We start from the raw sequence: 12,761 nt of genomic DNA, 5'->3' as shown, positions 1-12,761 counted from the left end.
TCCAGGCAAAAAGGCAAAATAGAGAAAAGAGGAAAAGGGGCTAGATAATGTGATCATTTTCAAAACAGGATGAAAGTTTGGATTTATACTTTAAAGATTTCCTTAATATGGTGCACTCTACAAAGACACAAACAAATGGTCCACAGAAAGTAGTTTTAAAAACTTTAGCAAAAAAGGTAAACAAAATAAGATGAAAATAAATTGACAATAAATAGATAAAAAAAGACTTAACATTATACACTTAAAATTAAGTTTATAAGTGGCCCACATAACTTTCTTTGCCAAAAAATGGAAGAATGTATCAACCAAAAAATAAAGATTTGGTTCAGGATGAGTTAGTCACACAGTACATTTCTGGCATGACACAGACACAGGTAATGTATAGTATTGCTAAATATTGAATGTTAAATTTGTTTTACATAAAGTGTCAAAGTTATGTAAATGTAATAATACCACAAAGTAATAACTTTGGCATAAACAATAACCCTGTAAAGGCAATTTCCTATAGCACACAATCTACCTCAGCTCTGTATGCTAAAAGCAATATATTCTCAGCTATTAAAAACAAACATACCAGCCTCTTCCATTTCAATTTTCTGAAATTGTCTGGTTCCTGTGAAAAATGTGTGTGTGTGTGTGTGTGTGTGTGTGTGTGTGTGTGTGTGTGTGTGTGTGGGTGAGAGAGAGAGAGAGAGAGGGAGAGAGGGGGGGTTCTTCAACAAAAATGATTGAAGACAAGCTAATGGATGTAGACATGAGTTACAAAATGGTTCAAAATGATGAAGCCACATTGCATTATTGAAATATTTTTTAGTCTTAAATTGTCCATTCAGCTATGTCATTTTAAGCACCACAAAATAACAATTAAAAATCAATTTCAGCGTGTTTATTGCATATTGCTGCACAGTCATAAGCATGCTTAAGGACTTCAACAGGAAAAAAATCAGAAGCAATGAAACCACTACAAACAATTCACCACTTTCTGTCATGCAATACAGACTAATGACAATTACTTTGATATAACTGCCTGAAAAATGCATTTGCGACAGAAAAAAAAGGCTGAATCATGGCTGGTGCAAATTCATGTCATTCATATATTCCCCATGCTGTCTCACATTATGGTTATTTGTCAATCTAAACCTGAGTAACACTGGGCAAAATGGCAATATAAGTCCTTAATATCACAGTAAATCTTAATATTAATATTCAAATCTAACTTTTCATCTTGTAAGACATTAATAACCTGTTAGTTGATGCTATTACGACTGGAAGAAGCAACACATAAAATTTAATCAAATTGCAGAAGAATTACATTAAATGAAATGAGCTTATGTAACACTGGCAAATATTGGCCAATTCTGAAAGTAATCTGTGTATAATCTTCTGCTTAAAATTCCATATTTTGTAAAAGCTTTTTTTTTGGAATATGGTACATTATCTTTTTTTGATACAATGTACTTTTTCTTTCTATTGTTAGTTGTCAAATGAGTCCATATATATAAATTGTTAATCATATTCATAACCAAGTTTAAAGTCACAATTAGTACAAGAAACTATGAGATGTTAGTAATGTCAGTAATATTGCCATCATCATCATCATTATCATCATCAGCAACAATTTCTTCAACATCATCTCCCTGATCATCGTCATTGGAGTTAAGTACATTGGCCTCTTCCATGCTTTCTTCAGCATCTACACTGGTAGTTGCACTTTCTACAGGTGTTTCTGTAATGTTCCCCATGGAAGCCACAGCCTGGCATAAAGTGCAAATAAATGAAAGAAAGAACAGCAAAAGTAACTCAATCTAACTGTAACTGAAGGAGGAATTAATACGGGTTAAAATAGCATTTCAAGCAGAATGTCAAGGATCAAATAATTGTGTATCAATTTCACTTGGAAAATAAAATGATTATGACCAGCGATTTTTAAGAAATGTCATGAGAGTTGCAAAATAGTCTTGGTCTGCTTGAAATGCTGATGCTATATGGAAGGTTAGTCATATTAGCAGAGGTTCATGAAGTTAATGTTGAAAAGTATCTAAGTAAAACCAAGAGTGATTGTGATAGGATAGCAATACAGAGTTGAAGTATTGAGAATTTTACCATGCAAGTTGTAAATAGGAGGAAAAGTATGGAGCATGCTATTGAAAACAAATGCAAAGCTAGGTTTCCATGCAGAAATTGTCAGTTTATTCACATAAATCATCTATAAGTGATCCATTTGATGATACAACACACATAAATACATACCAAGTAGAAGTATTACCTAGTGTTCTCATATGAACATATATTACAAACTCTCACTTGCAGTGCTAGCTATCTTATGTCTGGTGATTCATGCCACATCAACACTGACAACTATACCTTGTCATATGCCAGTTATTATACTACACATATATATATTATAACTACAAAGTTATTGACTATATCTTTATTACTTATGGTGAATTTGACACAACATACAAGTGAGCACTCCTCTGAAACAACTCGACTATAAGTGATGTGAACATCATCACTACCAAATTAGCAAGACATTACATCATTTATCATATGTATGTATACAGATATATCTTGTGTATATGTATATGTATATGTATATGTATATGTATATGTGGAAAACGGAAAGAGGGGCGCCTAGGCTGCATCCCCTATGCAGACTTGCTTAATAGCTACCATACTGTGGTAACCAGGAGAGGAATAGCTTAATGGTGTGATCAACATCTAGGCATAAAATCACCTAAGCTACTACAGTCAGTCCACAACAATACTTCTATAATGGGATGGTTTGATGCTTCATATGAGCAGAATGTACCAATGATAATTACATGTCATATTAAAAGTAAAAATTGGAGAGTACGGATCAAAAACAAAACTGAAAGCAGCATTTAAAGCCTAAAAAGAATCGAAATTACAGCTTAAGCCTCATTTCTTGCCCTTAGTTTAAAAGAGGAAAACGTTATTTCAGAGGAAAAAAAAAAAACAGTTGCACAGGCAAGTATGTATTACTTCCATCAAAATATTGGTGCAGAAAGCCTCAGTGTACTCACCCCTCCCACACTGGGGATACTCTTAGTGCTGTTGACCACATCCCCACTCCTGCGGAGTAGCATGCTTCGTGACAAGCGGTTGCATAGAGAGACTACCCGCAATGATTGCTGAAATAAAAAATTACCAGTTGCAATGATCACAACACACTTGTAGTGAAAGGAGGAATCAAAAGATTAAAAATATGTTATATACACCATTGGTTCAGCCATTTTGTAAAATCAAACAGTGATATTGAAATAAAACCAAAAAGTCATTCAACAATATATAACAGTTATACTGGGATACTAAATGGTGATCTGTAAACATTTTGCACATATATTCCTCCAACTAGTTAGTGGTTAATCAGACTTCTTGTGAATTAGTGAAAGTGTCTCCCCCAACCCCCAACATGGGATGGTTCATCTAATCACTTTTCAACCACTAACTGTGGAACTGTGACATTTAGTTGACGCTTAAGATAAATATAAATATTTAGATGGACCAGGCTCTGCTTTTTCTTCAATTTCCCCAGGTTCACCTTATTGTTGAGCCTGACCATAAGTACCCCCCAACATGGGATGGTATGTCTTATCACTTGTCAATCAAGGGCTACGGGACTGTTATGATCTGACATTTAGTTGAAGAAATATAAATATCTACACCTGCTACTTAAAATTACAATTCCAGGAAATTTCAGGAAAATCAATAATGAATAATATAAGATTACAATAATATTTTTTTATAAAATTGTTCAGTTGCATAGCTGCAAATAATGTAAAAAATTAAGTACTAATAAAAGTGTAGGGAGTAAAGAGTGAAATACAATGCAAATAGATACGTGTCATAAAGCCCATACTTCATCTGGATTAATGGTACTTGGAGCCACAAATGAAAACTGTCTGATCACTATAGGCACCAAAAGAACTGGCAACGAGGACAGTTATCTATACAGCGACAGCTTTCAATATTACTGATAGCAAACAATTTCCCATACACTTGAAAAATGTTGTATGAAAATTAACTTTAACATTCAACATGCACTTAATTCATCACTGTAACATAATATGACGAGATAAAAACAAATGCACACAGAATGTGAGATAACAAAAATCAATTACTGTTCTCTCATGCCAGCAATTTAACTTTGTTTGCATTACATATGAAGGATAGGATGATGTTACCTTCCAACGTTTCCGGGCAGTAAAGGCCTTCAGGTTATCTATGTTAATGTGTGACTTTTTCCGAGCTTCTCTCTGTTTCTTTTCAATCGGCTGAAACACAGAGCCAGTCCACAGCATATAGCAATCAAAAAAAAATCAAGCTATATATAAATATGCGAATATATATCACTAAGCATGTCTCACAAATTCAGTAACATCCATGCATATATGCAAATTATATTGTAGCACTGAAAAAAATTTAAAATAAGCAACAACATATTATGAAAATTTTTTTCATTTAAAAGCTTCAGTGCTAGTTGCCTACTAGTAAGTAATTCATATCTTTAATTCAGAACTTTTCAATTCTAAATCAACAATGCATACCCATACACAAAAATATTTTTAAAAAATTCATGAAAATACAACATGAGCATCCAAACAAAGCTTTTCCCATTTTTATGTCACTATTTCCAGAGGCAGCACATGCTCTCCGGTAATACACATGCAGTCAAGCATATCACCTACCTGGATCCATGGGTGACGTAGGGATTCATGGACGGATAAGCGTTTCCTAGAATGATCAAATGGACACAATTAACGATTTTTTTTGCACCTGGTTTGAAACAAACAAAAAGACTCATCTACATACATCAAAATCCTCAAAGAGGGATTGGGAAGTAACAAGCCAACAAAGAAATGAAGAAACAAGAGAATTAGAAGCTTTTTAATGTTCATTACTCCAGTATGTGTTGGTCTAGTAATCCTGGATAGCTTGTGCCTTGTACCAGTAGCATTTGGCAGGAAAGAGATGAACTGACAAGGCTAGACAACTTGAGGTTCATGCACCAGACAGACAACACTGGCCAGCTCTGGTGGATGCCTTATGTGCCACCTTGGCAGTAAGTGAGTGACTCTAGCATGAACTTAAAACATACTTCAGGTTTAAACAAAATTTACTGTTATTATAAATAAAAAAGCCAAACTAAATACTCAATTTGGATTTTGCTGGTTGCTACCTTGGATCCTTAACAAACAGTTTTTTTATGAAGTCCTTGGCAAGATCACTGGTTGAGGCAAAGAGGTCATCATCAAATCTGTAATCTACTGCGGTAACATTGCGGAATGTCTCTTGTTTGTCATCACCAAGAAACGGAGAAGCACCACTAAGGCTGCAAACAGAAGAGATGAGTTACTTATTTGAATTTTAAAAATTTTAATCAAATTTTTTTTTCAAATCATAAAGTTTGCAAGTACCCACGTGAACTAATATAGTGTTTTGCTTATTGTTAAAATAATGCAAAAATAAATTAAAGGTCCAATTTTTTAATGCGTTCACCATAGCAGAAATATCCTTTATTCTGAAAAAGACTTTAGATTTTTAAAAATCAACAGCAGGGCAAGTACTCACAGTATGTATGTAATGACACCTATACTCCACATGTCAGAGTTCAGATGAAGAGGTTCAAAGTTGATCACTTCAGGAGCTATAACATGTCAAATATTTTACAATGAAATTATAACAGAATGAAAACTGAAAATGGTGTACAAAAGATTCGAAATCAATAAAACCTTTTTGCTGCTTTCTTCCACAATGTTCTTAAGATTGTACAATTTCAATGTATTGTCATAGGTAATCCAAACCAATTTCACATATCGGTACATTAACTTGTAGTAAGATGCATTGTCACTGTTCCTTACAGACACATGCTGTTATTTACAATTTTTTCAATAACTTACCTACAAATTCAGGAGTTCCCATCATTTCCCGTATTTCTGCATCTGGGAGGAGCTTTCTGGACAGACCAAAGTCAATCAGCTTGATCTTCTGACTTTGTTTACTAGTGAGCATCACATTTTCTGGCTATAAGACATAATAAAAATGTCTCAAAATGTTAGTAAGCTACCTGTTAGCGTATGTGTGTGTGTGTGTGCATGTGTGTGCACACGTGCAAAAGAGAAAATAAGTAAACATACCTTTAGATCTAAGTGCACAATGTTTTTATCATGCATGTGCCTGACACCATGGAGGATCTGCTTGATAAATGCAGAGGCTTCTTCTTCACTGAGTTTTTCTTTTTCAGCAATGAAGTCAAACAATTCACCACCAGAAACCCTAAGAAAAAAGAGAAGACTATATAGAAGACTATCAAATAAAAGACACAGTTGAATTTTACATCTCCCCCCCCTGAGTTCAATAAATCTTTTAGGATGAAACACAATCAAATAGCACAACTGTTGCAATGACAGCATAAGAACTACAAAAACAGCACTTAATAACACATCCATCATACAGCCAACTGAATTCTCCAAGGGCATTCAATACTATTTTAATTGTTGCACAGTGTTTTTCAAACAAGGCAGCAAAGCTGTCAAATGTACAAACAAAGAACAAAAACAACAATGCACAAAACAGGAAACGTCAATTCTGATGCCATAATACATTATGCTTAACTGCACCGTCAACATCAAATTTTAATTATGCACGACATGTGCTACCGATGTAAATAAAATGTGAATAAGCATAAGGCTTCAATAAGCCCATGAGAGTTCAAGTTCACAAAAGCATAGGCACAGGACAGTGTGCTGAATAGACATAGCATACTGTACATAGATAGTAAGTACTATTTCCTACCTTTAAAAATTCATATTTATCAAATATAGACTTGCCCTTCAAGAAATCGACGGAAAATAGCTCTTTTTCAAATTTGAATGGGCACTGTAGAAAATATATCACAGCTAAAGCTCTCAAATTAAGCACATATGTGTGATATCATGTGAAGAATAAATTCTTTCAATTTCAATCCAAGCAGTTGAGTACATTTTGAGACAGAACGCTTTAAATGTGCAGCAAACCGTAACGCTAATCCCTTCAAGATCTCGACGAAAACCGGAAGTGCGTCATGACGTCACTCGCTTCTACTTGGAAAGCTGCTGGGTCATTTTCCGATGAGAAATATTTCGTGGCTTATACAAATGTTCGGAAAATGACCATGCAGATAAAAGAAAATTCACTAATCAAAATTGAAACTGCGTAATTACATAGAAAAACATTGTGCATTTCTGACCTCGACTTGTCAGTGTGAACGCATCGCCAGCAAGCACGTGAATGCCGCGTTTGATACTTTGTATCAGACGCTTCATTTTACTTGACAACACAGTGTTTACGATGGGCATGACAGGAAAAACAGTGCAAAAAACACGCACTTCCGGTTTTCGTCGATTTCTTGAAGGCGTCGATTTCTTGAAGGGCGAGTCTATATACTTCCACAAGTACTTGGAGTATAGAAAAATAAGTCTATACATGCCTTAAAAGCCTTACATGAAAAGAAGGAAATTTTATTTCAAAAAGAAACAGTCAATCAATAATGCTTGCGATACTTCAGAAGGTCGTTATATAGAAAAAGTCCTTGCTTAACAACTTCAATCTCTGGGTATTTCAACTTTCTAAAAGAAATGTGAGAAGATCAGAACCAAATGACCAGAAGTCGAGTCCGTTACTCAGCTTTTATGAAAATATACAGGCCAAACTTATTTGAATTCTTCACAATCACTCATTCCCTATAGCATAGGACTTGGGGAAGGTCTTTACTCTAGCAAAACAACACAGTTATAATATGACACATAATGACTGCCTGTAAGATAGAAGTAAAACATGCGTGCTAAGGGTATATATTAAGGTTCCAGTTATGGGCCATTCCGTGGTATTTGGTCCGCAGACCTCAAAATTTGAAAAAGAAATCCTACTTATAAAACTTATAATTTCTGAAACCAGACATCATAAGACACCAGAATCCAAAAGAAATTTCAGGTTTTGATGATTAATCATGATTTTATTGACACTTTTATCTGGAAAACTTATAAAATAGTGTCACGGAAGGACATTTTTATTTTTGATATATTTTTCAAATTAGAGATCATTTTAAACAATAAAGGCTAAATACATTAAATATAACCTATTTCTTACATTTAGTCAGGTGCATTCGATTAAAAAATTATTTGATTATAAAATAATGGATTAATCAATATCAATTTGTCCTTCCGAGATGATTTTGGTACCTATTTTTTAAGTTTTCTCAGTAACTACAAAAGTTAAAAACTTATAACTTCACATTCTCCTCAAACATGAAAGGGGCCAACAAAATATGAAATTATTTTTGCTTAGAACCACTTCAGTAAGAAATTAAATCCAAATATATAAGCATTAAACATGACACCTAGCACAGTGGAAGCACGTATGAGGCATTTTGATTGGACCATAACAGGTCATGTGACCAATGAGCCCCAAAACCCTTGTCTTTCAAGATAATCTTGAACTTAAAATTCACAATTATTATATATAGAAGCATTTTTAAACTGAGAAACATTTCATTTGAATGGATAATTTTGAAGTTATTATAATTTAGACAATTGATTATATTTATAATTAATAGATTTGGTAAGATTTTCTCAAAAAATGTCCCAATATTATTTAAAGATGATCAGAGCAGATGAGAACTTATATTATAGTCAAAATTAGTATCATGTTTAAAGATTAGATATATTACCACAGAAAGACATGTTTACATTTGATATTATTCATCAAAATTATGCTGGTATGTATTCATAAAATATTATTATTAGTCTTATTTTACATTTTATTTAGCAATGGACAAAACGTCCTTCCGAGACTTGTCCTTCCATGACGCCCACTTGATTTTTTTATATGCAAAATTTTCAAATTTATTATTTTTTTCCAAAAAATTTTTTATACACTGAGAAAGTAAAATAATCAAATATTCATATTTTGATTTGATTTTAAAAATATCTACACAGACAGAGCAGAATTTTAGTGTTGAAGTTGAAAGTTAAAATTCCATGTCCATTTCACGTCCTTCCGAGATGCTAACTATTTATTACAATTTTTTGATAACTATAATTTTTTTAAACCTAATTTTTTGCCTAATTATAACTTACATATAGAAATATAAACATACAAGAAATGGACCTTGTAACTTTTTTACTTTTGAAAATATTTTCATTTGAAGTGTCAAATGTCCTTCCATAACAGCAAAAAAATACCACGGAATGGCCCTTATCTACTTTGGTGACAGACTGAGGGGTATCACAAGATCATCATAATAGATTAGTGTTAGTCTTTTGGCTTAAACAGTTAACCACTATGCAAACTAATGGTCCTGATATTGATCAAATGGAAAAGAAAATGAAAATGTTACCAGCAGCTTGTATTAGGAGCGCACACAAATACACTGAGTTATCATAAATATTGTGGAAGCTACTGGGTAAGTCTGGCATTTACAAATGTCTCTAGCTGCACAGGCAAAAACCATGAGGATGTGTTATATATATATCAGTCTAGCACTTTTTGCTACACATGAATCCATCCTATCTGAAGATACCCATGAGAGAAGCCCTGAATCTGGATAATCAAAGATGCAAAATAGAGCTGATCGAATTGTCTGATTTTCAACTAATCTTTGTGAAAAATCAGACAGTCTGGTGAGAACTGCCTGGTTCTCTCATACAAAACAGTAGCATGTTTAGATTAGAAAGATAACCCAGATTTCCTCCTTCTTGAATAACAATCCTGATATGTTGCATGCCTGTGAGTCATGCTTGAAAATTAACTTATGCATATGTGCCCATATAATCATTAAACTATAATCATTGAGAATAATTCTATCAAACTATCATTATTTTTCAAAGGGACAATCCTGTGAAAAACACAATAAGCACTGAAATACATTTGCAATTAGGTTATAAGTTTCTTTTTTCTGCAAAAGAGTAAGATTTTTAATTTTATAATTAGCGATTAGAGTTTTCTACATTTTTTTCATTTTTTAAAGCAGTTCCCCTTGATAAAACTAAGCCATTTTGTGCTACCCAGTGCTGTGACTGAAAGAACAAAATGTGCATTTAAATAAAAGAATTACAGTCTAAGAAAAAATCTAAATGGTGCTTATTCTCCTTTACCCATCTCTTTATATATTTCCACTGCCAAATCAACACGCCTCCAGTGTATATTTATTCCTCTCACACCTTTAATGCATAACCAATGTACATTTACCCATACAAATGTTATTACAAGCTTACTGCAACACTGTAATGTGTAAAACCAGGTAATCACAGCTTGAGTCTGGGTACAGTTTGTTTGTACAGTAGATAAACCTAATTTTGTTCTAAGCTGCTTCACTAGATATCTCTACAGTGCTCCTGCCTCCTGTTTTAAAGAACTTATCACATTACATCAGGGAAAAAATGAAAAAAAAAAAGCAATGTCTTAATAACCCCATTCACACGAGACACTTTCAATCGCGATTAGTGCCAAATCGCGATTCTATCGATGTAAAGTTTCTAGTGTGAACGCAGTCGAGACGCTAAATCACGATTCAAATTAATCCTACTCGAGAGGTGGATTCTATCGATGTAAACTTAAATCGCGATATAAAATTTCCTAGTGAGAACGGGATCGATGTTAACACCGGAAGTTGAGGACTTAGGCGCGTGCACAGTTTCTATCGAAAGAACAATACAATACAATACAATAAATTTTATTTCATGTCGGGTATAAATTGAAACGAAACATTAGCTAAATACATCTATTCGCCGACTGGAAAGTGAAAGAAAATAAACTGTCCACGCAATTTCAAGTTTCTTTGCACTCAGCAAAATGGCCACGAGGACTTACTGGCGTGAAAACTCAGTGGCAGCATAACTAAATATTTGGGCCGATGAGAGTATTAAACAGAAAATAACACCGTACACACCGAAAGCATGGTCTTGAAGGCAGCTACTGCGCACGATCAACAGGATATACCGTGACTCCCCTAGCGAGCGCAGTTGCAATTACCAGATCTAGCTAGGTAAATCGCGATTTCGTTTTTACATGTGTGAACGCAAAAAAGTGAATTTAGCTAAGCGCGTTAGAATCGCGATTCCCTTAATCTCGATTAACCATGTAGGTGTGAATGGGGCTAATATTAATCACGTAATAAGTTAGTGCATGCAAACAACTCATCACTTTATCTCCATCACACCAGAGATATTCCCAAATAATTTTAGCTGCCAAAAAAAACAAGCAGTACCCCAGGTATTGATATGAACAAGAATGAATAATACTGGCTGATTCTCACTATTAATTAAGACAGAAACCAATAAAACATCATTGTATAAACTGGTGCGACAGGTGGACACTGCAAGCAGCTGTTACACTGAATCATTTTGATTCCTGTCCCATTATATAAACTGTTACAGGACAAAACATGGCTCCACTATGTAATGCAGGCACATGTTATGTTGGTGGCAATGCCAATCAATAAACACAAAGGAAATACCTTTTAGTAATGGAAGCTTATGCTAACCAGTGGTATTTTATTCCATTAAGTGTTTTTCCCCCTGCTGCCCTGTTTCACCTACACTGATTCTCACAATTAATGGCCTAACCATCCATTAAATATTGATGCACAACTTACGGTCAAATTAATCATACTTCTCCCCATTATTGAACAATTAGTGCTCCCATTTATAGTAGGCAGAATCGATTCAATCCATCATCAGAAGCTTTATAAATGCCTAGACTACTACACTTGTTGCTCCAATCATTCATCCATTTAATACTGATTGGCTTCCATGCTGAGCTACCATGCAACTGGGCAGTTAGTTTTCTAACTGGAGGAGCAAAGCAGTGCCTTACTGTTCATAGTCCATCAGAGTTAACAAGACAGGGGCAATTACTAATTGGTTCTAATCACTTGGTGAGATATGTTCGGAGTGTGTGGGCATATCCCTCACATCAGTTCAATATTGGCCGTGCTTCCTCTTAAGTTATCCATTCCAAAACCTTTTTCAGGTGAAAAGCATGGCAGGAAATTTCAAAAGAAGTTTTCAGTAGAAAGGTATTACGCTATACTGAAATAATGTGCCCATCTGTTTACTTAGATACTAATTTTACTTCAGAACATTTGCAGTAAGAAAATAAAAGCAAGATCTGCACATAATTTACTATGGATCACACCTTCAAAGCAATGAAAGATAAATAAAAGCTGGGAAATACCTCCTGCATAAGTATAGTTATTAAACAGGTGAGTGGACATGGAAAGCATAGAAGTGGACAGGTATTAACACTGCCAGGAAATGCTAGATACAGTACAGTCATCATGTAAAGGGAGAGCAACAATTGTAAAACATTCACTTTTCCACTCCACACTATCATTACAATCCTAAACTCTCGCTTCTCTTTCCATTAATTAGCTACTCAATCCATTCATTACATATAACCCTGCACTTATAATTCTATTTCATTTAATGATAGTTCCAACTGATAGTTGTATCAGGTAAGATACAATGTACACCAATGTAATGAGACAGGGAACCAGGTATCTCTGATGCATCAGCTACAGGTAGACATTATTTTCACTTAAAACCCCAAGTGTCAAGAGAGTGTGAAAGACATCTATGATGAACTTCTGCTAGCCTGGCAGCCCAACTCTTCCACATCTATCTTTTATGAAGCAGATGTGCTGCTGCAGAAGCTGTGCAACAGATGTTCTAGCTAGGTCACAATCGAAATTTCTCAGA

General features: G+C 34.4%; 1 protein-coding gene across 3 annotated transcripts in view; it reads right to left on the bottom strand.

The window, feature by feature from the left end:
- Positions 1–12,761, bottom strand: part of LOC106158445 (death-associated protein kinase 1) — a 46,899-nt gene that overhangs the window by 24,818 nt on the left and 9,320 nt on the right. For all 3 annotated transcript variants that reach the window (XM_013534433.2, XM_013534434.2, XM_013534435.2), the window contains exons 3-9: positions 6,162–6,300; positions 5,925–6,048; positions 5,596–5,671; positions 5,204–5,356; positions 4,713–4,758; positions 4,209–4,298; positions 3,048–3,155 (exon numbers count right to left, since the gene is read on the bottom strand). In XM_013534433.2, the coding sequence (XP_013389887.2) occupies positions 3,048–3,155; positions 4,209–4,298; positions 4,713–4,758; positions 5,204–5,356; positions 5,596–5,671; positions 5,925–6,048; positions 6,162–6,300 (736 nt within the window). The remainder of the gene's footprint in view (positions 1–3,047; positions 3,156–4,208; positions 4,299–4,712; positions 4,759–5,203; positions 5,357–5,595; positions 5,672–5,924; positions 6,049–6,161; positions 6,301–12,761) is intronic.

This window comes from Lingula anatina, chromosome 1, assembly GCF_051362555.1.
Source record: "Lingula anatina isolate TDL-2025a chromosome 1, LinAna3.0, whole genome shotgun sequence".
Taxonomy (NCBI): Eukaryota; Metazoa; Brachiopoda; class Lingulata; order Lingulida; family Lingulidae; genus Lingula; species Lingula anatina.
Note: the sequence above shows the minus strand (reverse complement) of the source record. Positions and strands in the feature narration are given on the sequence as shown.